Source organism: Camellia sinensis, chromosome 12 (genome assembly GCF_055761805.1).
Source record: "Camellia sinensis isolate YWXY chromosome 12, ASM5576180v1, whole genome shotgun sequence".
Lineage (NCBI taxonomy): Eukaryota > Viridiplantae > Streptophyta > Magnoliopsida > Ericales > Theaceae > Camellia > Camellia sinensis.
In genome coordinates, this window is record NC_138972.1 from 92,102,230 (window position 1) to 92,129,559 (window position 27,330).

The 27,330-nt window shown below is 33.1% G+C and overlaps 1 protein-coding gene across 1 annotated transcript; it reads right to left on the reverse strand.

The window, feature by feature from the left end:
- Positions 1 to 3,819: 3,819 nt before the first annotated feature.
- NAT12 (nucleobase-ascorbate transporter 12) lies at positions 3,820 to 27,283 on the reverse strand. The gene is made up of 10 exons (XM_028230934.2): positions 26,438 to 27,283; positions 26,021 to 26,118; positions 25,746 to 25,916; positions 21,888 to 21,988; positions 11,747 to 11,882; positions 11,522 to 11,572; positions 11,116 to 11,403; positions 6,486 to 6,720; positions 4,562 to 4,848; positions 3,820 to 4,487 (listed from the first exon to the last, which is right to left on the reverse strand). The coding sequence occupies exons 1-10, from the start codon at positions 26,946 to 26,948 to the stop codon at positions 4,266 to 4,268; spliced, it is 2,100 nt and encodes a 699-aa protein (XP_028086735.1). The 5' UTR covers positions 26,949 to 27,283; the 3' UTR covers positions 3,820 to 4,265.
- Between the last annotated feature and the right edge of the window lie 47 nt (positions 27,284 to 27,330).

The following is a 27,330-nucleotide window of genomic DNA, read 5'->3' on the forward strand; positions in this document are numbered from 1 at the left end:
CCTCCCCTCGTACCAAAAAACTTTTTTCCTTCTTTTTTCTTTTTTATTATATAAATTTGATTTATGTATGAGGTTCAGACTCTTTCCTGCATGAAGTTTCCTACACATACATGTTACACAAACAACCCTAAAAACAACTACCATTTTGTTTTATCAGCCATGCTGGGACTTCTGGTGGGTGACCCCAGCACCCCACCTCCACTACTATGGGGGGGGCCCTGTGAGAGCAAGCCTTAAAAAAAAAATAAAAGAAATTTACACCAATCAAAAAACAGTGGGGTGGTGAGGACACCCCACTGGGTCTAAGTCTTTTTCCTTATTTTATATATAGTATATCAAATAAGACAAATAAAAGACTAAAATCTAAAAAGGTGCTTTTGTGATCTTCTTGCAATTGAAAAGCAACCCTCAAGAAGATAATTCTAGAAAAACATTGACTTGATTGCAAATTCTAAAAAACTCTTAAAGAGTTTTCTTCTTTCTTCACAAGTCACTTTTTGACATTAGAAAGTGTGTACTTGTAGGTATACCGTGTATATATGAATAGGGCAATTTTTACATGTTCAAGTATATACTATATGTATTTATATAAATTTTTATATATATATATATAAGTTATCTTATAAAATTACGTAAATTTTTACAAACATACATAAGTCAACTTATAAAAATTTTAAAAAACACAACTTAATTACATATATTTGTGAGAAGCATTTCCAACGGTAGTAAGCATTTTACCTATTTAAATATTACTATAAAGTATATATTTTATTTTGTCTATCAACTGTTTTATGTTTTTACTCCAACCATACTTTTTATTTTAGCTATTTATCCAAATACTATTAATTTTATAGAATGTCACATCAACAACAAAGATGGAGGGAAATGATTCCAATGATTAAAGGCTAGCTACATGTAGCTAGTGATAATGAGTTGAGCTAAAATACCAAATCATATACCTAGTACATTGGAATTGAAAAAAGTGAATCACACTAGATATTTTAACTAACAAATGTTATACGCCAGTAGATTAGAGATGCTCACAATTTTTTTAAATAACTTATATATATTTATAAGAATTTACATAAATACATATAATATATACTTCACGCACCTAAATACTTCCCATATGAATATAACTTGGAAGTTTTTAAAAACCATAGATTGAATTACACGACATCAATGGAAGTAGGTGAGAGAGGGGAAGAATAGGAAAACTTTGCCGCCCAACTACCGCTCTCATTTCCTTGAAGTCTACCTATAAACAAATAATAATAAAATAAATGAGCAAATTACACCTATATTCTTGTAATTTGTGTTATGTTAAATTTTTTATTTCATTTGATTCATTTGGATATTATAATAAAATTTAATAAATTATAATTATAATAATAAAAATCAAATACATCATATAATCAATATAAAGAAATTCTTAAAGTAGAAGATAAAATTCCAATAAATACATAGAGAATAAAATCACGCATAAGTGAATAAATTCGAACTACTAACTTCCTAATAAGATGTAAGAGTTCTGGCCAATCGGGTTTGGTTACGTCAATTTTATCTTTCAATTTTTCGTATTATGTCAATTTAGTCCAACATGATTACATCTTTACAAAAAATAGTCTAAAATTAGGAAAAATAATATAGTTTCTCTCCTCAAGGTTAGTGAAAGGTTTTTTTTTTTATAAATAAAATTACATCCACACAATCCTAATCAAACAATTATAAAAGTCCAATAACCAACCAATTTAAGAAGGAGGCCCCACTAGCCCAAACTAATTTTAAAAAAATTCTTATAGTTGAGGAGAAACAAACAATGCAACAAATATCTATAAAATTATCTATATTTAAGTTAATCCCCTAACCACCTAGATAAAAGTGTATGGCACTGGTGAACTGAACTAGTTTAATTGGTTTGGATTAAATTGATATAGTGTAAAAAATTTTAAAATAAGATTAATACAATTAAAACGTTAGAGACGAATTAGCATAAAAGACAATACAAATTATAAACACGTTTTCCATATTTATTCAATTTCCAGCAACCAAACAAGCCCTAGTTGTAACACCACGTGGATTACTTAAGAAGAGGGTTCTTTAGACTAGGAAAGTTTGGTCTAATTGTCTATTTTGCTAAAACGACATTATTGTCCCCGTCTTCACCTCATATTTTCTGATTTCACATTGATCATGTTTGGTTGCAAACAAATAAGTGATAATATATCATTAATCACTCCTAATACTTTATTAACATCATATAATGTATTACATACATGCATTTAACCAGCATGTTTCATAGTATATTTAGGCCTCGTTTGGGAATATGTTATTTTAGTAATTTTTTGACTTTTTAGTTAAAATATGAGATAAAAAAAAAACTAGTTGCTTTGAAATGACTTTTTGTACAAAAAATAGAGAGAAAAGAGAATTTTTAACTTTTTTGTATATGTTATAGATTTTTTGATTTTTTTAATAACTTTTTTATTTTTAAGCTAAAACAAGCACTTGCCAAACAAGACCTTAAGGATAAGAGAAACAAATCGGTGTTTTATTAACCCTAGGGTTAGTCCAGACTTGAAAGGCAAGGGATTCAATTGAATATTTTGATGTAGTTGTTTAGTTTAACAAAATGAAATAAAATAGAATCAAATGATTATCCATTAGTCTCTCTATGGAGTGACGATCTCACGATCCCTTTATATAAATGAATAATGATTTTATTTGTAATATATTTTCATTTTATAATAAAAATAACCATTTCACTAAAGTAAAGTAAATGAGAGAATATATACGTCTACATTTTTTAAAACCAAAATGATAAAAGTTATAAGATCCAAAAGTATTTATGATTAACTAGTCTGCTTTTTTATTTTTAAAATTTTCAGATTTGACGTCATTGTTCAAATTAATGATTTTGGTCTCTATCACATTCACTCCCTGCACATCCCTCCAACATTTAACTAGTTTTGATGAATATTTAAGGGAGTCATTATTCCCACTCTACTTTGTTTTAAATACACCGTTTTTTTTGCCCTTATTATATATAATTACATTAATACTTTTTCATATGAAATATACCCCCGAAAAGAAAAAAAATATCAAAAATACTCTTACTAAAAAAAATAAAATTCCCAAGATATTGATATAACTACGTATAATAAAGATAAAGATATGAGTGTATTTAAAATAAAATAGAATGAAAATAATGACTCCCATAATTAATAGAAGATTATTTCTATATAATATAATGTTGCAATCATGAACATCTTAAAATAATACGGGTATAGCACTATTTTTGTTTTTACTTTTATTTCAGAAACTATAACACAAAAAATGAAAGTATTGTACATTGTAAACATAAATATATCAACCTACCAAATATACAATACACATACACAAGCGTAAGAGAGAGAGCTCTAATCACTTTTAGCAAGATCAAAAGTTAATTTAATTGCCTTTTCCTCCTAGAGAGCCAATAGAGTGATTAGCTTTAATCACTTTTTTGCACCATCAAAAACAAATTTACATACATTTCCTCCTAGCTATTATACGACACAATACTCAAGCGTGAGAGAGAGAGAGAGAGAGAGAGAGAGAGAGAGAGAGAGAGAGAGAGAGAGATCAATCTAATCACTATTGCAAAATCAAAACTTAATTCCAATGCAATTGATTTTGGCTTATAAAGGAAAGCATGAAAATAAAAATGAAAATGTAAATGCATATCACAAAACACGGCATTCCACTTTTAAGGTCTTTGCCTCTTTACTATCAACAACTATGTTTTCATTAATAATCTAAACACTTCCCAAATATAGATGACTGGTAAAATCAAATAAAAATATTATGACTGGCCGTTTCTCAAGGGTTGCCGGGTCGACATGCAAGTAAAAATAGTCCGTATGGTCACTCTCAATGACTCAAAACTACATACATGGTTTACAATTTTAGAATTACAACACAAAGTAGTTTACCCCAAAACCCCACCCACAAAATATCCTCCAATGTACACAAAATAACTCATCCCTATGAGATCTATTGACCCACCGTCCAAGACGGGAAGATGAACAAAAAAAGGGAAAAGAAAAAGAATAAAACAGTTTACAGAGGTCGATTTTACTATATGAGCTAAGCTTAATTAATTTAGAATCACAACACGACACAATCTACCAAGAAACAGCTTTTGATGAGCTTAATTGACAATCCAACAATGGCTAACCAAAAAAAAAAAAAAAAAGAATTAAGAAAAAAAAGAACCTCATGTCTCAAAGCCCAACCCATTTCACCCATCTGAAAACTCGCCCAACTCTGAAGGGCAACTCGTAGTCTTTGGCAACAGCAGGCTCCCGTCTTGCAGCCTCGGGTTCAGACCAAACATAAGCACCACGTTCCTGCCGACTACCCGGTACGGTGTTATCCAGGATTATGGCTATTAAAAGTGCAATCACCATGTGAAATGACAGTACTGTGTTCACGACATAGTTCAGCTGCAAAAAGAAGATAAATAAATTCTATCATTTTTTGCCGAAATTGAAATGATAGAAGTCAGTGAGATGCATACCCCTCCATATTTAGTGCGAAAAGGACCGTGAGATGCCACAATGTATGGCTGAAAATAACTTGGAACGGACAAATTGGTATTTGGAGAAATGCCATATTGCTGAAAGTAGGCTGGTATTGAAAGGGAAAAAAATAAAGACAACCCAACTATGATAATGTTCCTAGAGCTTCCTGCCTCACTATAACGTAGATTTGACAAGCCCAATGCTGTAAGCATTGCCCACATAAAGCACAGTAGAGCTGCAACCATGACTTCAGGAATTGAAGCAATAAACCCTCCAACTTTACCTGTCAGCACAGTAAAAACAAGATTCAGTACATTAGCAAAGCAATATAACTTGAGAAAGACATGAGAAGAGGGCTCTAAGAACCCCTTATGACAACTAGAAAATTATCAAGACACATTTGTTGTGTTTTGCATTCCCAAGAGTACTAGCTATTATTCTCATTAACATATTCACCACATAGGCCATGTTGGGGAGTGTTTGAAAAGTGCCAATGATGTGTCGTTAAAGTGTCATAAATTCAATTTCAAACTATGCCCCATTAAGCGTAGGACATTTCTAGGTGTCCAAAAAATGTAGGCGTCCAGTACATATCCAACACAAGAAAACTCCTAGACATTACGGGGCTATTTATGACACCACATAACTCCAATCTGTACTGCATTTTGATTTAATCATATGAAAATGCAACCATGTGATGCATAGGCCCTAGGATGATACGATAACACATCCATATGAAATGTGCACAATCTATCAGCAATGTTTTTAGAAAAATAAGTTTCAAACAATTTTTCAAAAAGTACTATGTACATTAGGGTCACAGGGATGAAAAATTAAATGCTCTATTTTGTCTTCAGTAAATAAATAAATAAAAGTTGTCTATCAACTTAGAAACTGAGCACAGTTGTTTGTCTCTTATATCAAACAAAGCTTGAGTACACTATTTGTTATATGACTGCATACCACATAGCCATTACGTGGAACTTAAAACCTTACAGATTTATATCCATATCATGCTTCATATAAATATATGGGTGTATTTATTCTTTTTTTGTGTTTAACAAAAATGCAATCCAGAATTGTTAAATACAAAGTCATGCTAGAAATGGTCACATGCTCAGATGGGAACAATTCCGCAGACCTCTTAGCTAACCAGGGAGTGTAGGCTATGGAAGAAATGGTCATCCTCCAACCTCCTCTTAGAGAGTTGCAGAATCTTTTGCTAGCTGACATGATCAGGGTTTCATTTGCGATAGGCTGTTTTGTCCTTTATTCAATTCATTTTAATTTTATGCAATTAAAAAAAAAGGAATTTCTACTACATAATTCATTAATTTTATTCAAACATTGACAAGGTCATAGGTCCTAAAATACTTAGCGTTTCACTTGCAAATCATTCATCAATGGTGAGAAATGATGTCTTATGTAAACACGTAATTAAACCCTAATTAGAATTGGAAATTATGGAATGATATTTAAAAAATTACTTATCCGTTGAAGTCCCCAAGTATATGATATCTTGGCATACATTATGCCGCTTTTACTGATTCAGTATATAAAACAAATCAACTAATGGCAATAACTCAAGAATTCAACAATTCAACAATAATTTTCCAAAGAACCAGAGCATTGTATGGTGCAAGTGCGGGAGCTGCTTAAAAGTAAATTGAAAGAATCTGACCTCAAATGGAACATAAAGAAATCGTCAACTGGCAAATTTTTTTTATTTTTATTTTTGTTGCGGGTAATCAGATCATTTTCTGCTTAACAGAATATAAACTTTCCAATGTGATTAATTAATATTATGGTGCACATATCAACACGTAACATGTCTTTGCCACCACGAAAAAAGATTTCATTGTTCAGTAGTCATGAACTCTAAGAAAAATTTGTTAATAGCCACTTTAAAAAAATACATACCTACAAGGGATAAGACAATCAACATGATTGCACCCAACTCAACTGCCCTGCGGCTTCCCATTTTAGTCACAGCAATAGTGTGCACATTTTCAGTTAAAGTTGTGGACCCAGTTCCTGTTCCCCAAAGACCAGCCAATATACTAGAAAGACCTTCAAGACCAATTCCTCGACTTAAAACACCTGGAGTCGGAGGTCTGGATGCTACCAACAAGGATGCTGCGTGGTATGAGCCAACCTGTGGAGCATCGCAACAAACAATCAGCCATTCGGGATTTGAATAGTAATTCTAGATTACTTAAAATATCAAATATGAAGCACTTCACAATGAAATGCAACAGAAACATATTCAGTGTGTTTGGTTTGAGTTTTCTAGATTAAGTTTTTTGAAAACTAAATTTTTTGATTTTTGTGTTTTTTTATTTTTAGTGAATATTTTTAAAATTTTAAACATTTTTTTTTACTTTTTTAGATGCATCTTACTTAGATGTATCCAAAAAATAAAAAATTTCAGAAAAAATATTTTAAAAAATTAATAAATACATAAAAATGTAAAAAATATATTGAATTCTCGTATTTTTTTTGTATTTTTGGTATTTAGTGAATTTCTAAAAAGTTTTTTTCAATTTTTTTTTACTTTTTAGGTATATTTATGTTAGGTATGTCTAAAAACTAAAAAAAATGTTTAAAATATTAAAAAAAATCAATAAAAACAAAAAAATACGAAAAATAAGAAAGTAGAATTTTCTGAAAAGTGTTTTTAAAAAATGATAACCAAGCAAGGTGATTAGAATCAGCAAAATTTTCACCGTGTTTGGTTTCAGAAAATTGAGTCCACTTTTCAAAAAATGAGTTTTTCCGTGTTTTTTTCTAGTCAAACTTTTAAATATTTTACGCAAAATTTTAGTTTTTTAGATACACCTGATCTAAATACACTTAAAAGTACAATATTTGTGAAATTTTTTAAAAAAATTTACCAAATTCAAAAAATATGAAAATTCAATACATTTTCATATTTTGTTGTATTCAATGAATTTTTTATTGATTTTTGTACAAAATTTTTACTTTTTAAGTATATTAAGATTAAGTGAATTAGGATTGAGTGTATTCGGAAATGGGTAAGAGTAGCACCGATAGAAGATAAGTTGAGAAAGAATCGATTGAAATGGTTTAGTCATATTCAACGGAGACCAACAAAGACAGTAGTGAAGAGATGCGATACTGTAACAGTAAATGGAAGTGTTAGGGGACGGGGTAGGCCTAGATTAACGTTGGTCAGCATTGTAAATAGAGATATGAATCTACTTAATTTGACTAATGAAATAGCCTTTGATAGGGTCGCGTGGAGAAGAAGGATTCATGTAGCCGACCCATTTGATGGGACTTAAGGTTTGGTTTAGTTTGGTTTGGTTTATTAAAAATATAAAAATACGTTCAGAAAACTACTTTTGAAAACTGAAAACCAAACAAGGTGTTAAATTTTCTTCAAAGATGTTAACCATGATAAAAAAAAAATTAATAAAATAAAAGCTAAAAAACAATCATGCAATCTAATTTATAACATTATATAACCTAATGTTGACTTACTAGTCATTAGTATATATGTTAATAATCTATAATCGCTACTAATGTCTTGAGGACGCACTACCTTGGTTTGATAGTAGATAATCAATAGTGATCTAATCTATGCTTAAGATTCTGGTGGGAGTAGTGAATAAAACTGAAAAGATTATGAGAGATTTTTTGTTTTAGGGTAGCAATAAGGAGAAGAAAGATCACTAGATTAGTTGGGATATGAAGATTTCCTATTGAGCACAACTCTTTATGGCATTCTGTCATTAAGAGCAAGTATGAGATTCAGATTCAGGTTAATGAGTACGACTCTCAGGTCAATTGTGTGATTTGTGTTGTACATTAGGTGATATGGTTTGAAGAACTCTTCGATATGAATTTATACTTGGAATTCGGAAGAATCTGAAATGCTCCCACTCTGCATGGCAGGTGAGGTAGGATAGAGAAGAGGGGTTGCCTTTTAGGATAAGAGTGATAATTAGATGACGTATAGGGAAGATTTGTTATTTATCATCTTTTCGGGTTTCAATGTCATCTCCTTTTAGAGGGATCCCTTTATTAATTATTAGTCTTAGGGATTGGAGCATTGTAAGTGACTTGTAATTTTGATCTTTACCCCTTTCGTTCCTGGTGGACTACTCCTCCTTTTTCTCTTGTACTCTTTTCACTTTTTTCTTTAATAAAATTTTTTTCTGCTGTCAATAACAAATAATTAAAAAAACTTATAATAGGTTAACCTATTTTTTCAGAGGATGTCATACATATGTGAGGGAGGGAGTTGGTCAATCAAGCTAAAAGCAGATAATATTTAATAACCTCAACTTTTATATCTTCTGCTTCTATTAATTATCACATGGCAGACTGTATTTTGAACTAATAGAGAACCTGCTCTAGCATGCTTTTCACTCAAACCTCGCATTACACATGTTTTCAGTCAAAGAATCATATGAGGGGCCACAAAACGTGATAAAATCACTAAAATTTCTAAGAAAGCATGCGACACATTGTTGTTTTATTGACATCAGGTATGACCATGTTTATACTTGCATACTTTTCCTTGCAGTGGATAATATCAAAGTATTTAGGGAGTTTTGCACATTCATTCCAATTTCCAAGTTACTCTCCATTTCAAGACACAAATTCACCCATTGCTGGAACTTCAACAGAAAAATGGAGACATCACCACAAAAAATAATAAAACCTGATGTATCATTTTTTTTGATACACCAAGACTAGGGATGGCAATTTGAAACCGACCCGACGGGGACCCGATCCCCAGATCCCGATTTGAACGGTCTTTCTCCGAAAAATACTCCCGATGGGCCGGGGATGGTATTCAAAAATCAATCCCCGATCAATTTCGGGCCAGGGACAGTGATAAGTGTACAATCTCCGGCCCCGGCCCCGGTTGCCCCCGAAGCAATATATATATATTATATATACTTTCTATACTGTTTCTCTCTCTCTCTCTCTCTTTTATTTCATTTGTTTTTCATTTCACATCTAATCTCTCTCTCTCTTCCCTCCCATCTCTCTCTCCCTCGCACTCACTCACCGTCTCTGATCTCTCTGTCGTCCTCACCGTCTCTCATCTCTCTCTCTCCCTCCCTCTCACTCAAAGTTCCTCTGTTACAACTTACAAGCCATTGAAGAAGCATCTGAAGCAAGCAGATCTATGATGATTGAAGTAGATCTATAATGATTGAAGCACATCCTTGCATCTGAAGCAAGCCATTGAAGAAGCAAGAACATCCTTTCATCTATATATATATATATATATATTATGATTTTTTTAACAGACCTATGATTTTATCTTTATATATATGGATTCAAATCTTTTCTTTTTTTTTTTTACCATATCTAAATGTTTTTTTTTAGACATTTCAGCTCACAAATTTTTAGATTTGAATAGTGTTAGATTTGTTGAATAGTGTGTTTTGGATCTATGTTTTGGATTTGTTGAATAGTGTGTTTTGGATCTGTGTGTTGGATTTAGATCTTCTCTTCTTTTTTTTTTTTTTTTCTTAGCCGGGAAATTTTTGGGGCCGGGGAACCCCGATCCCCGTTAGGAGACGGGGGCGGGGATGGCAATAAGTTCCCCGTCGGGGATCGGGAACGGGGGAATTTGTACCCTCGGGGATCGGGGACAGGGGGTGTGATCCCCGGCCCCACCCCGCCCCGTTGCCATTCCTAACCAAGACATCAAATATGCCCTTTCTTTTTTCTTTTTTTCTTTTTTTTGATAAATAAGGCATCAAATATGCTCTTAAACTAACTTCAAAGAGACTCAGGTAGTGTTTGGAAAAGTTTTGAAAATATGATTTGAGAATAGAGTTGTATTTTGAGTTTGTGTGTTTTGGAATTATGATTTGAGTGTAAAAAATTTGTTTGGTTATGCGTTGAAAAAAGTTTTGAATTGAGTGGAGAATTTTTGATGTGACATGATATCTGATACAAAAACTTATAACTCATAACCAAACATGCAACTCAAAAATCTATTAAATGATCATAAAAAAATTTTAAAAATTCCGAAAATATTGTTTTATTATAAATAAATAAATAAGAAAGAAAAAAACAAGTGCCAATTGCAAAAAAAAAAGGTTGCCCTGTTCCAGTTGACCAGCCGGTCAATTGGTCGGACGACCAGTTAAGCCAAATTTCAAAAAAAAAAAAACCCGCCCGACACAGAATTTTTTGCAGAGTTTTTTTTTTGGTTGTAATTTGAAAGATGTATCCAAACATGGCATTGGAATGTACGGGTGGAATTATAGTTTGAAAATCTATCCAAACACAGCCTTAAAATTTTCTGACCAACATACTGACTTCTCGGACAATCCAAAAGATGTTACATGAGACTACAAATTGAATCAAGGTTTTTTCAGCATAGAAAAAAAAGGAAAAGTTGCAGGGGACAAACACAATAATCATTTGTATAATGGTTATTATATTTGACCAATTTAAAGACAAAAAAAGTGATGTAAAACTCACTGTTGTTCATATAAAATTCACTTCTAAACCGACTGTTGACTCATGGCTCCTTGGTAAATGAAAAGGAACTTACCGAATCCACTGATGATATCAACGACACCACACACATAACAAGAGCCATTTTCCACTGGAAGACAGGTGTACCCCATTGTAGTGGGTAAGGAAATCTAAACCATGGGGCAGATTTTAATGCCTGAGAAGTATCAACTCGACATTGCTTCATCCTGGAAATATGATTTCTGCAGTGCTCCGATATTATATTTGACACTGGTACATTTACATCACAACCTTTGTAACTATAGGCTCCTGCTTCAGTCAGAAGAAAAGCAGCAGCCCATGTGATTGCAAGACCCAACGGAACCTGGACATAAGATAAAAACAACAAATTTAGGCTCATAGAAGTAGGAATATAATGTAAAAATTGTGGAAAATCGAAAGTAATAAGCAGAATCAAAAGTAATATGAATATGATAACTTACCGCATATATGAGAAATACACGATGACCAAGAACGGATATCTTTCGAAGGTACTGCAGGAAATTTAGGAAAGAAAAGTCATAGAAATAGTGGGACAAGATCCAAATCCAAAGAAATAATGAGTTATCACATTTCCAGGCAGCAATATCAGGTAAACTAAGATGACGAAGCATGAGAACAAAAACACTTGTAAGGAGTCAGAAATGAAAGGTCGCCTCTGAACTTACAAGAGAGAAAATAATAACCAGTAATATCTGCACTGCACCAATCTCAAGACATGTACCAACTCGTGGAAAACCATAACTGTAGAAAGAAAGTCCAACAGCAGCAATAGTTGGGGCCACAACAACTGGATTAATCAACCTGGAAAGGTAGGACAAATAAAGCATGGATGAGTTAAAAGGCATATTGTACATCAAAGCCTCATCGTAAATGTTGTAATTGGACAACAAATGAGCTACATTAAAACAAACGGCATAAACTGATTTAGCCTGGTCTTCACGAGAATTTTGTTGAACATGCAGTGGGCAAATGTGTACTAACTTTGTTCAAGTAATTATGTGATACAATGTAGTAGAGACGAAAGAACAAGAAAAAGAACATAGGGAGAAGATATTGATAGAGGTAGATAAAAGGCAAAAAAACTACAAGAACGATAGAGAGGAGATAACGAACAGAGAAGAGTAGAGACAGACAAAAAAAGTAAAACAGTTCCAAATATTCAATTTTAATTCATTCTCCCAAACCCTAATAAGAGACCGTTTTACTAACCTTACAAACCCCTAATAACATAATTACAGCATAAACTACCCATACCCATTATGGCAACAATTTAAAGTCCCAAGATTCCATCACTAAAACTGGAAAACAAAAGCTAAATACAATAAAATACAAAAATTCTTCTTGCCCCTAAGAGGCCATTTTATAAGCCTTACACAACCCTAATAACAGATAATTTACATATAAACTACCCTACCATCACTAAAATACAAAAATAAATAAATAAACAATCTAAAATAAGAAACACAACGATACAATTACAAGACTCCCAGCAAAAATTTAATGACTACAATGAAAACTTGATGTGAACCTTGCATAAACTAGGTTGTTAGTAACTGTGTACTTTGCTAGACATAGGTTGCAGTGGGTAATCTATGAATCATAATATGAATCAAGTTATGTTTTTGAGTCATATATACAGTTAATAGGCCGTAAATTTCCTAATTAGTAAAGGTATACTAGTTTCCTATTTATGAGTCAAAGCACTTGTAAATAGTAAATCCAAATAGTGAACAAGTTTGGCAGACTATAAATATATATGTAATTTTTATTTTCAATAGAGAATTTGAGTTATGAGGATTTGAGATTGTAAATGTATAAATTTGCCAAACCCTTGCAAGGGTGCAGCATTTCATCTTTGCATACATAATTTGGATATTGTTCTCAACTTGGGCTCATTTGAGAATTGGCTATTTTAGCAGCTTTTTGGCATTTGAGTGAACTGCCCGTTTATAACCTCAAAACTTACTCCTACAGTTTATAACCTCACGGACTAAACCCCTCAAAGCTAAAATTAGGCAACTTCTTATAGTTGTCCTACATTCAGTTTGTTTTTCATTTCCATTATTGATTCCTAAAACAAATGTATCCCAGAAACTTCATATTTTGTGGGCCTAGGTTGTAGTACTAGCCAATGAATTTTTCCTTTCTAGCTGGAAAATAATGTTCTTAGGCCTTTCTGAGACAATTATATTATGTTCATAGTGCTTTCAAGGGTCAAAGTTCCTAATTTTAGAGTATTGGTAAAAGCAAAATTAGAAGGCAACCAACAACCTTTATATCTCTGTATATAATCCATTGATTTGACAAACACATTTCATAGATGACTTTAGAGTCTAACTAGAATAAGGACATAACCAACAGCCCATTTATCAAGCTTAAGCAAGGTTTTAAAAAGCGGCCGCAACCGTTACGTAACGGTTGTGGTCGTTACCGCCACCCGTTACGGCCGCTTTTGCGGTGTGATTGAGATTTACAGGTGTATCGGCTGGAGCGGTTGCTATAGCGGTCGTAACAGTGCCGTAACGGCCTATTACGCACTGTTACGTAACGGTTCCGAATTGCTTTTTTCGAAGAAAAAAAAAAGTTGAAAATGGGGAAGAGAGATAGAGAGAGAAAAGGGAAGATGGAGGAACAAGAGATAGAGAGAGAGAAGAGGGAAGATGAAGAACATGTTATTAATTTGTTGAAACTGTAAGGCTTATACTCAAGGTTCTGAAAAACAGTTGCGGTCGCCGTAACGGTGGCGGTGAAGCGGTTGCGGTTGCGGGGTGTAAAGGCCGTAGCGTAACGGTTGCGGTAACCGGAACCGTTAATTTTTTTATTTTTCGCACAATTTGAAAAAAATTTACCGATACGCACATTTTTTTTCCATGATCATATTTATTGAGTTTTAAAATAAATATTGATTAATTTTTATAAATTTTTTAGTTTGATCCAATATATTTTATGTTTTTAAATCATTACAAACTGAGTTTTTTACATTTTATTTTAATAATTAATGACTTTATATTATACAAAAAATCAATCACTAACTATTATATATAACATAAACAATGACAAAAGTAAGAGAATAAATAAGAGCCTAAATATATATATATATATATATATATATTAATCAAGCCAAATAGATAATGACCACACTTATTATTCTTATTATTATTATTATTATTATTATCAAACAATATATAGATAGACACGCACAAACAAAATGATTGAGTGATAGCAGCTGAATATAATAGTATAAGTCTTACAGGTTCAACAAATCAATAACATGCTCTTCATCTTCCCTCTTCTCTCTCTATCTCTTATTCCTCCATCTTCCCTCTTCTCTCTCTATCTCTCTTCCCCATTTTCAACTTTTTTTTTTCCAAAAAAACAATTCGAAACCGTTACGTAACGGTGCGTAATAGGCCGTTACGACCGCTACAGCAGCTGCTCCAGCCGATACACCTATGAATCTCAATCACACCGCAAAAGCGGCCGTAACGGGTGGCGGTAACGACCACAACCGTTACGTAACGGCTGCGGCCGCTTTTTAAAACCTTGCTTATACTATTATATTCAGCCTCTGTTGTCAGAATCTTACGATTCGCGATTCGATTCACGATTCGATTCGCAATTTTTGCAAAATCGATACGAATCTAAGGGTGAATCTATTTTGGAAGTGAATCTCTAGTGAATCACACGATTCACAATCGATTCACGATTCGATTCACTTTTTACGATTCATACAATTTTTAAAATTATTGTGTTCGACATATTTTCGACTCTATTTTTTCTCCATCTTTTTAGTAAAAATGGCATAATGCAACTTCTAATAGCATTTAATATCAAAATAACCAGCATATATACATGATTTGTTGTTATTTTAGTGATCATGAAGTTTTCAATAGAATCCAATTAGATTTAATCAGACCTAACATATTTTTAACCTTTCTTCTCATTTTTTTTTTCCTTTAAAAAATCGTAATATACCTTCTAAAGATGTTTAAGATTAAAATTATACTATGAATTATCTATTGCTATTTTATTAAATTAAATATTATATGTATGAGGTCAGTTATACTTTTTAAAATATTTTAAGCTTTAAAAAAAAAGATTTTAAAAGATTTTTTTTTTATTATTTGCTCACTGTTACTTAGAAAAGTATGTATGCTTATTATCCAAATATCAATATCCTTGTTAATTATTGCTACTTTAGAAATTGATAATTTGTCCATTTGGTTATTATTTTTATTAAGAATAGTTGATAAGAAATATCTAAAAAAGAAAAAAAAGGTAAGATGGTGATCTTACATAGGAACGTTTGTTAACTTCTTACTTATTAAACTATGTGATTATCATTCAAAATAACATTTTTATTAACTTAAGTCTAAATATTTTATATTCATAAGATATATTTAACATCTAAATGTGTAAATATATGTTTTTAAATAATTTAGAAGAAGTGACCGAATCTTTACGATTCACGATTCGATTCGATTCACGATTCGGTACGAGACCATTTCGATTCACGATACGAATCCCGATTTGACAACTATGTATTCAGCTACTATCACTCAACCATTTTGTTTGTGTGTGTCTATCTATATATTGTTTGATAATAATAATAATAATAATCTAAGAAGCATGGACACGGACACGTGACACGACACGAATACGATACGGACACGCCGACACGTTAATTTTAAAAAAATGTAGGACACGACACGTGGAGGACACGCATGAAATATATAATTTTATATATTTATTATATGTTATATATATGAATATATCATTCAAAGATAATAAAAAATGCAATATAGCACTAATTCCTATAAATTTATATGCTTTTTGTTTTATTATTGTATCTTAAGTTGTTTTGTTCAAACTTATAATTAGTTTCACATATGTATAATCAACAGACACATGTGTTTAAACAATTGACACGTGTGTCCTCCAAGTGTCCAAAGAGTGTCCGGGTCTTTAAAAATATTTAAAAAATAGGACACGTTTTGAAGAGTATCGGACACGTGTCCTAAGAGTGTCCAAAGAGTGTCAGTGTCCGACACGGACATGACACGGATACGTCACCTTCTTAGAAGTGTCCGTGCTTCTTAGATAATAATAATAAGTGTAGTCATTATCTATTTGGCTTGATTAATATATATATACTAGTATATGCCCGTGCCTAAAGGCACTGTATAAATATTGTTAGAATTAAAATATAATTGTAATTTATATATTAAAAATTTATGGAGTCTGTAATATTTTTTGATACAAATATTAAAAAAATATAAAGAAATATTATTTTGGTTATAAATAAATATGATTTATCTAAAAAACTGAAATTAATTAAATTATGTTCCATTCGGAATCACTTAATATTGTTAGCCTCCGTTTGGGAAGTGAGTTGGCTTTTTGGCTTTTTTGACTATATGAGCCTGGACTCAAAAGCTTGGTTTGGGAAGGACTTTTGGCTTTTTGGCTTTTTTGATTTTTTTGTGAGAGAATAATGTAATGATTATGGGGTTGAATGGGATGTTTTGTCTGTTGTGGCTCATGAGCCTATTCTGTCTTTTATGGCTCATTGAGCCAAAAAAGCCCAATGAGCCCTTGCCAAACCAACCCTTATTAAACTCAATTGATTAAATTATTAAATTTCGTGCCTTTTAAACTCAATTGATTAAATTTCATTCTTAATTACCTAATATTGTTATTATGAGAGAGTTATTTATTGTTATTATGATAGAGTTACCACCCAACAAAATATGTATTTGTAATGAAAACATATTATATCATTTTAATATTTATGTTACAAAATTTTAGAGTGATATTACCATATACTTTGAGTGGTTTTGAGAAATTGATTAAATATTAACTTTTAACTTTCTTGAAAAAACATATAAAATAAATAAAAAGATAATATCACCCAAAATAAATTAACCAAATCCATGTGGGTTGCCTCTCACTTTTTTCCTTATCTCATCAATCTTCTCTTTCCCTTTTCTTTTTATTTGTTTTTCTTGGGAAGAGATTTCCCCTCCCATGCCTTTGTCCGTCCCTCAAATTTCACCATTGTTGCTCAAGTTTGATGTTAGAATGAGAAAGGATTTTGCAAAACTTTCTCTTCGAAACAAAACTCACAAAAAGAAAGGTACCAGTACGGTACAAATAGGGCTATTTTGAGAAGTGAGTAAGTGGATTAAAAGCCACTTCTCAGCTTTTAACCCACTTCCATCTCTCAAAAAGAAAAAACCAAAAAAAAGTCAAAAAGTAACTTTTAATCATCTTCCCAAAACACCCCATAATATTGAGATCAAAATATAATCTTAATTTCTACGTATTATATTAAAATAAGTGAAGTGTGTAGTATTTTTTAATAAAGACACTAAAAAAATATTATTTTTCTTAAAGAACTTTTAATAATTTTATTTATATAACTCTCCTTAGCCTTGACATAAATTAAGAAATAAACATACAAAATTTATAATGTTTGCTAAAAGAAAAAAAAAGAAAAAAAGAAAAGTCCTATATTTTATTTCACCAAAAAAAAATAAAATAGTGAAATAAAAAAATATATATAAAAAAAATATTTCGGATAATATTATTTTAATTTGAAGGTGATAATTACTAAGTAACTCTTTTTTTTTTTCTTTTCTTTTCTTTTTTATCTTTGAAAGTCTTGTGTTCTATTGCATACTTGTATTGCTCTCTTTACCCCATAAATAATATATTCTTTTACACTCACAAAGCCCCGTCCAAGAAAAACCATATACAGCCAAAAATAAAAAAACAAACTGAGAGATAAAGGCACGGTGTAAATAATATTAAGATTAAAATGTAGTTATAATATTATAAAAATAAAAATAAAAATAAATAAACAAAAAGGAAAAGGGGGGAAGTAAAAAAAATAAAAAGAAAAGAGAGAGGAAGGTAGGATCATGAGATCATTCATGAGATTATTCATGAGATTATGGGAGGATTTGTGAGAAAAGAACAAAGAAAGAGAGAGAAGCGAGAAAGTGGAAAATATAAGCATAGAATATTTTTCAAAAAAATATATCTCAGCTATTGTTTTATAATTTGAACAAATTTATGCTCTAAATAAATCAAACTTGCCTATTCAAGAGCTATGTATCCAGAAGTCCCGGAATACTCTAGTGCATGCCTGTACACAGTGAAAGTAATTTTGAGATTAAAATATACTTAATATAAAAATATTGAATTAAAATGTAATTTAGCTAATTTGTTGTAAAAAAACAAAAAACAAAATTTGAGGTCAAAATATAAATAGATTATCCATTTGATTTGAATTTTCAAATAAATTTTATAATTATGTTTTTGAAAAGAATTTATCAAACTTGACATTTTATTTGGTTGTATATTTTGAAAATAATTTTTACAAATTTAAAATCCAAAACATATTTAGTTTTGAAATTTTCAAAAATAGTTTTTAAAATTTACAATTTGAATTTTATTATTTTTAATAAATTTTTAAAAATATTTTAATCAAAATTTTTTATTTTTCAGATTCATTAAATCTGAATACACTTAAAAATTATAAAATTTAGAGTAATGCTATAAAATTTACGCTTAAAAATTTTAAAAATAATTTTTACGAATTTAAAATAAAATTTTATAATTTTGCATGATTTATGTGATTTTATGTATTTTGAGTATTTCAATTCAAATTATTATAAATAACACATTAAAAAAAAAAAAAAAAGACAAAACAAAAAGAGTGAGGTGGTAGACAACCACACCCAATAATTTTATATCAAAGTGATATTTCTCATTCCATGTTTGCACGGCTTACACGGTGGTGTCACTTTGACGCCGACAGCTTCTCCCACTCACTCTCATTCTCTCTGTTTCTAACTCTCTCTACTATCTCTCATTCATCATTCTCTCTCTCCATCTTCCCTACTTTCTCTCTCTCATCTCTATAGAAACGTCTCTCTTTCTCATCATCACATCTCATCTCTTGGCAAACTCTCCTCTCAGAGATCTAATAGCAACCAAGTCTCATTCACATAATTTGCTCAAACAACTCCCAAGCAACTTGAACCCATCATTTGATTGTGTTGGGGATCGCAAGTGTCGGTGGCGGCGATGGAACTGGCAATGACAATCTAAATGGAGGGGAGGTTGTTAGAGGCAGTGATGAGCGTAGGTTGCTGCGATGATCTCGGTTGACTGTGGAGAAAGGGATAGCAGAGGAGGCAGCCATGATGTTGTCCAAAATCCAGAGCCCAATCCACCCATACCCATCAAAGCTCCTCCTCCCCCTCCCCCACACACACACCACCACCACTACACTGAAACCCAAATTTGTAATATAACTTTGTTAAATCACATAATCAGTAGCCCTTCATTGTCGAATCCACCTTTACTAAATCACTTAAGCAATTACATGCACTCAAATTTTACCAAAGCAATTTTAAGCACAAAATGCGTCACTTCAAATTTTATCAAAGCAATTACATTCACTCATTAATGAGATTAATGTACAGCAAAGTCTACTTTCCTTCCTCCTTCGCTGCCACTACTTCGGCACAAACAGAACACACACAAAAAAAAAAAAAAAAACAAAACTCATTCTCTCTCCCCTTCATCTTCCACCACTCATTCTCTTTATCTATGAGATACATCTTCCCTACTCTCTCTCTCTCTCTCTGTCTCATTTCTCCTACTCTCTCTATCTAAGAGATCAAATAACCAACCTTTATCCCCTTTGTTATGCAGTAGACTGAGCAGCAGCGGTGGTGATCACTGGAATAGGTGACTGGAGGAGGTGATGAGCACCACTATGGTTGGTTCATGAGACAATCGTCGGGAAGAGATGTATCGCCGTGGGAGAGAGATGTACCGGTGGTGTGATGGGAAGTAAGGCTGTGAGTGAGTGAGTGAGAGAGAGAGAGAGAGAGAGGGGTGTTTTGAAATTTGAAAATTGGGAAGTGAGACTGGGAGAGAGAGAGAGATGAGAGTATATAGAGAGAGTGAGATCAGATGAGCCTATCGTGGGTGCAAATTTTTAGGTTTATTTTTTACATGTGCTCTTAGGCGGGAAGTTGAAGGAGATTGGCAGAGTTGATTCTCATCTCTACCGTCCATTTCAGTCAAAAATGAATCCTAACCATTCAAATGTCCTAATAGAACAATTGTCTCTAAGACAAATTTAAAAACTTTTGTGCCTTGTTATATAGATATATATATATATATTTAGGCTTTTATTTATTCTCTTACTTTTGTCATTATTTATCTTACATATAATAGTTAGTGATTGATTTTTTGTATAATATAAAGTCATTAATTATTAAAATAAAATGTAAAAAACTCAGTTTGTAATGATTTAAAAATATAAATATATTGGATCAAACTAAAAAATTTATAAAAATTAATCAATATTTATTTTAAAACCCAATAAATATGATCATGGAAAAAAATGTGCGTATCGGTAAATTTTTTTCAAATTGTGCGAAAAATAAAAAAATTCACGGTTCTGATTACCGCAACCGTTACGCTACGGCCTTTACACCCCGCAACCGCAACCGCAACCGCAACCGCAACCGCTCCACCACCACCGTTACGCCGACCGCAACCGCTTTTCAGAACCTTGAGCTTAAGTGTTGGATAGAACTACTATTTCAAGCTTTCGATTCACTTGAAAGAACCATTTCCAATTGCATTTATCACACACAAAAAAAATATAAAATAAAATAAAAAATACCATTTCCAATTGTAGCAGTTGACTGATAACTAAGGGTGTCCTCAGATCCAGGTTCTTATAATTGGCAATCTGAGCTATTACTATCGCACCACCAGTGGACCTCCAATAAATAAATCTCTACGTATAAAACGAAGTATTGAATTAATTCTTGTTTTAGAAGTCCAGTAACTTTTTGGAAACAACTTTTTTGGCTAAAATAACAAATAAAGACCCCCCCCCAAAAAAAAAGAACTAAAATAGGCAATAAGACGAAATGCTATGATACATGGACTCGGGTACAGGTGTCGGATACGGGGTATGTATCTAGATGTCAGACCCATCAAACTATAAATTTAAAGGTGCACAGATTCGACAAAAAAAATCATATTTTTGTATTTTTAATCAAGTATATGAAATAAAATGGTATTGTAACTTATAGTGTCAAAAAGATATTTATAGCAATTATACGACAATATGTACATATAATAATAATGTTATATACAATTATATAAGAAGTATTCATTGAAAAGTATCTGACACATATCGCATACTCTTATTTGAGTGTCGGGTGTCCAACACAGGTATTTGATTTATTTTGAAGAATCCGTGTAACATAGACAAAATGTCACATCCTACACATCAATTAATCACTTTTTCTCTCACAACCATCTATTCAACTACAAAAAAATCCACAAATAATCTCAAACAATACTTTTTTTCATCTCATAAAATAGCCAAAAAGCCAACTAAATAGCCAAGTTCCAAACGAGGCCTTATTTTATCAATTTTCATCAATTTTGTCACCATGAAATTGAAGTTTATAGCAACTATATTCTAACTACAAAACTTTGCACCTAGTTTCAAATATTTTAAAATGTATCATACAGAATCATACAAATGTATCAGGTTTCTTCACAACAAACACCAACAAACAATTCAGTCAATATTTTAACCCAATCAGCTCTTCAGAAATAAACATTGAATTAACTCCATGTTTCAAAAAATCATCTAGATTCCAAGATTAATCCTCTTCCTTGGGAAACAGAATTACATGCACAAACTGATGAAGTAAAAAATTTCCAAAGAAAGATCACTTAAGAAGAAGAAATTCATACCTCAAAAATAGTGTCATCAGTCCACTATACCCCAGTATTGCCTGAAAAGCTGAAGATATAATTATAGCCCCCTGAAGCTCCTTCATAATATGCTTGAAATTCTGCAATGTAAATAATTTTTCACAAGTCATGATCAAAAATTCACAAAAAGTATTAACCAATTTTTTGAGGAAAAAAGAATTTAGTTAAAAATGATGATCTTGAAAGGCACGATTATTATTAGATCTACTTCCTTGAAAATATAACAAAACTATATTAAAAAAAACTAGAGTTCGACAGTGTTTATGTTTACACTACAATTTATACTGAATTATGCATGACATGAAAGTTAAAGTGTCCTGTATTTCTATTCAACTCTCATATAAATAGAATGATTGGGGAAAGGTTGCTCTTTTTTATTTTTCTATTCATTCCTTTAGCTTGTTTTTCTTCAAAAACACTTTCACGTTTGATATCCCAGACAACCAACCAGAGCATCAGCTACTTGTAGTTAATAAAATGTGATATCCCAGACAACCAACCAACCAACCACAGTGATATGTTTAAATTTTTCATAAGCTGATTGGAACAGTGATTTATCCATCATGGACCATATCTGGATGTTGCCTACTCGTGCAATGTAAACTTTAATCAAAGAAAAATCAAGCATAAAAACTACTTATAGGTCAAGGTTCAAGTACTAAGGCCAAGTTTGGCATTCTCAAAAAAATCTAAAAAGTCAAAAAGTCACTATTCTATTTAAGTCACATCATCTTATTTAAGTCACATCACCTCTCTATCACATCACTTCAAACCCAACCCATACCCAATCCATATTTCATAAAAAGTCAAAAAGTACACTTATTTAGGACATCCCAAACAACCCCTAAGCAAAAATGAAGAGCAATTCCACAAACAGCCAACAATAAAATAGGTCAAGTCTCCACTCTCCACTCATAAATTGGGTTTCCCTATTGCCCACCACCAACTCATCAGTCAAGGTTCAAGATTTTCTATTTAGATTGTTAAATACAAGTAAAAATCTTAAGACGAAGTGTCAAAAACAAAAAGGGCAAACTTTACTTTACCCCCTTATGATTTAGGCCGGGTGTGGTTTACCCTGACATTCGGATATCACTACATAACCCCATGTGGTTGATGAACTAAAACGCACACTAACTTCTGTTAACAGAAGTTGTATATAGACAATTATACCCTCATATATATATTATTTCAAGGGAAACCCAGTTCTTTCTCTCTCCATCTTCATCTTTTTCTTCTCTCTCTTCTTCTCTCTCTCTCTCCATTTCTAGGTTCGGATCTAAAAAATAATGTGGACTTTATCTTTTACTCTGCATTGTACCTTTTACCGTGTTCAACTTTGTCTCATAAATAATGTGCACCTGCAACCACTTTTAAGAATTTTTGAGCCCATTTTGAAGAATGCCACTAAGGAACTTCTTCAAGGATACACAATATCTATCTCCCTCTCAACTCCTTCAAACAGTGGCATAATGAAATTTGCTAAGAAGCAACTTAGTTGCATCGGCTGCAAGGCTCTAATCAGGTAGAGTTCAAATGCTATGTTGTTTCCATGTTTCGTTACTTCATGTGAGGACTAAATCCTTCCATTGTTTTTCTAAAAAAAATTTTATACTCCTCACTACTGTTAGATTTTTTTTTTTTTATTATTTTTAATTGGAAATTAGCTTCAACAGACAAAGATTGCAACTCTTCAGTGATCCCCATAATAATCACAAACGTTTTCTGGATTCTCTACTTTTTGGATATGTGTGTGTGTGTGTGTGTGTGTGCGCGTGCGTGTAAAGTATAATTTGGGGGATGAATCAATTTGATGTGGGAAGGAGGTTTAAGGATGGCATGTGAGGGGAGGGGCTACGGTGGTGGTGCGATGGATATGGGTGGCGGTTTGAGGGAAGGAGAGAGAGAGAGAGAGAATGGCATCTTTTGTAAATTTGAAGAGATAGAAAGGGTATTTTCGTTATAAAAACAAACTCACTCTCCATAGAGGCACGTGACTTTCACATTTTGTTATCTTAGCCAGAAAAGTTAACTATGCGTTTTAGTCCATCAACCACAGAGGGGTTATGTGGTGATATCCAAATGTTAGGGGGGTAAACCGCACCTGGTCCAAACCACAAGGAGTAAAGTGAAGTTTGCCCAAACAAAAAATTTTAAAAAAAAAATTAGAGTTATACAACACAAAGCATGTGAAGTCAAAGTGAGTTATTTTAACCAAAGCACATGGCAAAGGACAATTTCCTTCATCTTTGACAATTTACGAATTATACCCATGAATGTCTTGATTGTTAAAACAATCTACAAGAAGATAGAATAATTATGGTAATGATACTAGAAAGAAACTGCATTTTAGGAATTTGAATGCGTAATATCTAATATGTATGATCGGTAGAGAATTCTTTTTCCATTTTTTAGGCCTCGTTTGGGAACATGCTAATTTAGTAACTTTTTGGCTATTTGGCTAAAAAGGTAGGTAAAAAAAACTTGTATGTTTGGGATGACTTTTTAGCTAATTACGAAAAGATGTGCAAAAAGTAGAGAGAAAAGAGAATCTTTGACTTTTTGGTATGGGTTGTTGGCTTTTTGGCTAATTTAGTAACTTTTTCGCTAATTGGCTAAAATAGCCTCTTGCCAAACGAGGCCTTAGTAAGGACAAGGGTGTACAGACATTCGAATCAAAACAATTTTCATTACTCTACGTGTGTCTCTGTATATGTTTAAAAATTAGCAGATAACTGTGTTATACACACATCAAAATCACAATATCAAATACTCTATTTGACCTTTTTTTGGGCAAATTAAAGACTTTTCCTGAGGTATAGAGAGAATACAATAATGAGACCCATAATTTTGGAAAAATTGCATGTACATCCCCTCTAGGAATGGTAATGTAAACGAAAGTAAGAAGTGATAATAAATTACTCCAATATATCACCAAATTACACAACTGCCCTTTTTCTCTTGTCATCTCTACTGCAACATTCCCCCTCAATTCCAACTGACCACCATCTCCGACCTAGAAGCTTTACCCCTCTCTCTCTCTCTAACCCAAAGAGACACCACCACACTGCATTGCACCAACCACCAACACCACATAAACAGATGGCCACCACCACTACACCCACAAGCCATCTCCCTTTCTTTTCCCCTTCAGCCACTATTGCCAACTATTAGCCACCATAAAATTGCATCACCAGGCACCACCAAATCACATTGCACCACCGCATCTCTGCCATCCCACCGAATTCCCATCTCTCTCTCTCTCTCTCTCTCTCTCTCTCACTTCTTTCTGGCCACCATCACTACCCTTTCCCCACTCTCTCTCTATTCTAACCGCCATCACTACCCCTCTCCCTCTCTCAATTGACCACCATCACCTAACCCACAAGCTAGCAGACCCAAGAGACACCATTTCACGGCATCGCACAAACCATCACAACCACAGATGGCCACCACCGATCACTTTTCTTTTCTTTTCTTTTTTTTTTTTTTTTTTTTTTTTTTTTGTGTGGGGGGGGGGGGGAACTCAATTTGACTTAAAAGGTCTCAAATTCCAACTACTTGATCTTTCTCACCATTCAATCCTGGCTATGCCTATTTTCAGTCATGATTCATTCATACCTCTAAGGTTGTACTAAAATTTTAGTGAATAACTACATGAACACAAGAATTTTTACTATTAAGTAGTACATCTATTAGTCTACATCTACCAAACAAGATACCTTGATCCATGACTAAAGGAACATCTGTTATCACAGTTTTACTTTTAAAAAAGAAACAAGAAAAAACATTGACAGGCAAAGTTAACTACATCAAAATATAAGATTAGAAACATACATTTCCATTCAGTCCCAGAAACTCAGGAGAGTTAATTATCGCAAGTGCTGGAGCAAGATATACAAATGATGGACCCTGTATAAGGGGCAACCTTGATCCAAACGACGTATGCAGAAGCGTAGTGACTCCCGATACAAAGAGCACAGTAGAGACCACATTAGCTGTATCTTCCTACACCCACTAATTTTGATGAGATCAAGTCATCTAATTTATGATACAACATAAAGAGTGAATCTATACAGAATTCAAATAAGAAATAAATTACAAGTGCTCACATAAGTACCACCCATTGCTGGAACTATGACGAGTGGAATAAGAACCAACGAACCCAACATTGAAATATAATGTTGAAATCCATATAGGCCAATTGGAACTGAAACATTTTACACAAACTTTTAGAAATCCATTTAGATATCAACAAAGTCAGACATAAACAAAAGTCAAGTCACAATTTTTTTCACTAATAACTAATAATAAATAAATTAGCGGAATAAGATCCAATGAACCTAATATTGGTAATATATAATATTGGAATCCATATAGACCAATTGGAACTGAAACATTATACACAAAAACATTGACAAACCCATTTTGAGATCAACAAGATTATACATAAAAACACAAACTTTTTTCCCCACTATTAACCAATAATAAATTATTATTAGTTAATTAAGTAACCCAAAAAAGCTCACCAAGACCAGGTGTGTCTCTGAGTTCATACTTCATATGTGAGTGACGAGAGGCAAATCCATCATCACTAACTGTTTGAGGCAATACATCCAAAACTTCCTCACTCCTCACCGGCCTCCGGCTCGGCGGCTGAGTTGGCTCCACCGTCGCCGTAGCCTGCCCATTTGGGCCCGAACTCTTCGGTGCTCCACCGTCCGAATCCCTCCTCCTCTTCACCGGCTGATCCTTCTCCACCGCCACGGCCGCCGTCACCTTCTCTCCCTCCAGCTCACCATTCGCCGGCGGCGGAGCAACAGGCCGAGCTCGGCCCGATTCAAGATCGGGCTGGGAATCGGGCTCTCTGGGCTTGGGGTGGGGCGCAATTTGGCCCGAATCGGTGGCATTGGTCTCGCCGGAGAATTTGGGGCGGAAGCCGGTGCGCTTAGCCCAAGAAGACGGTGGCAATGCAGTGGATTCCGGCGCGGGAGGCCATGGACCGGGTCGGGGACGTTTGGTCGGGTCGGAGCTGGCCATTTGCCTAAAACTGCATAACTTTAAGAGTAGCAATAGCAATGTTTACAGATCTGATCTGTGATTGGGGTTAACAGTAATGGTGGTGAGTGAAGTACCAGTGTTGAAACTTTAGGGTTTATCGAGATCCCAGACCATGAAAGACAGACAAAGAGAGAGATTAGAGAGAGAAAGAACGTTTGCAAGCTGTGCGCTAGAGAGAGAAAGTGTGAGTGAGTCAGAGAGAGAGAGAGAGTGAGTGAGTGTTTGTGTTTCGGGAAGAGAGACGTCAAAGAGGAGAGAGAAACAACTATTGTGAAGAGTTTAGAGAGAGAAGGAACGGTGGTCGATTCGAAACCGCGTTTTTCTCTCTTTAATAAAATATTTAACAAATTAAAAGTGGGTA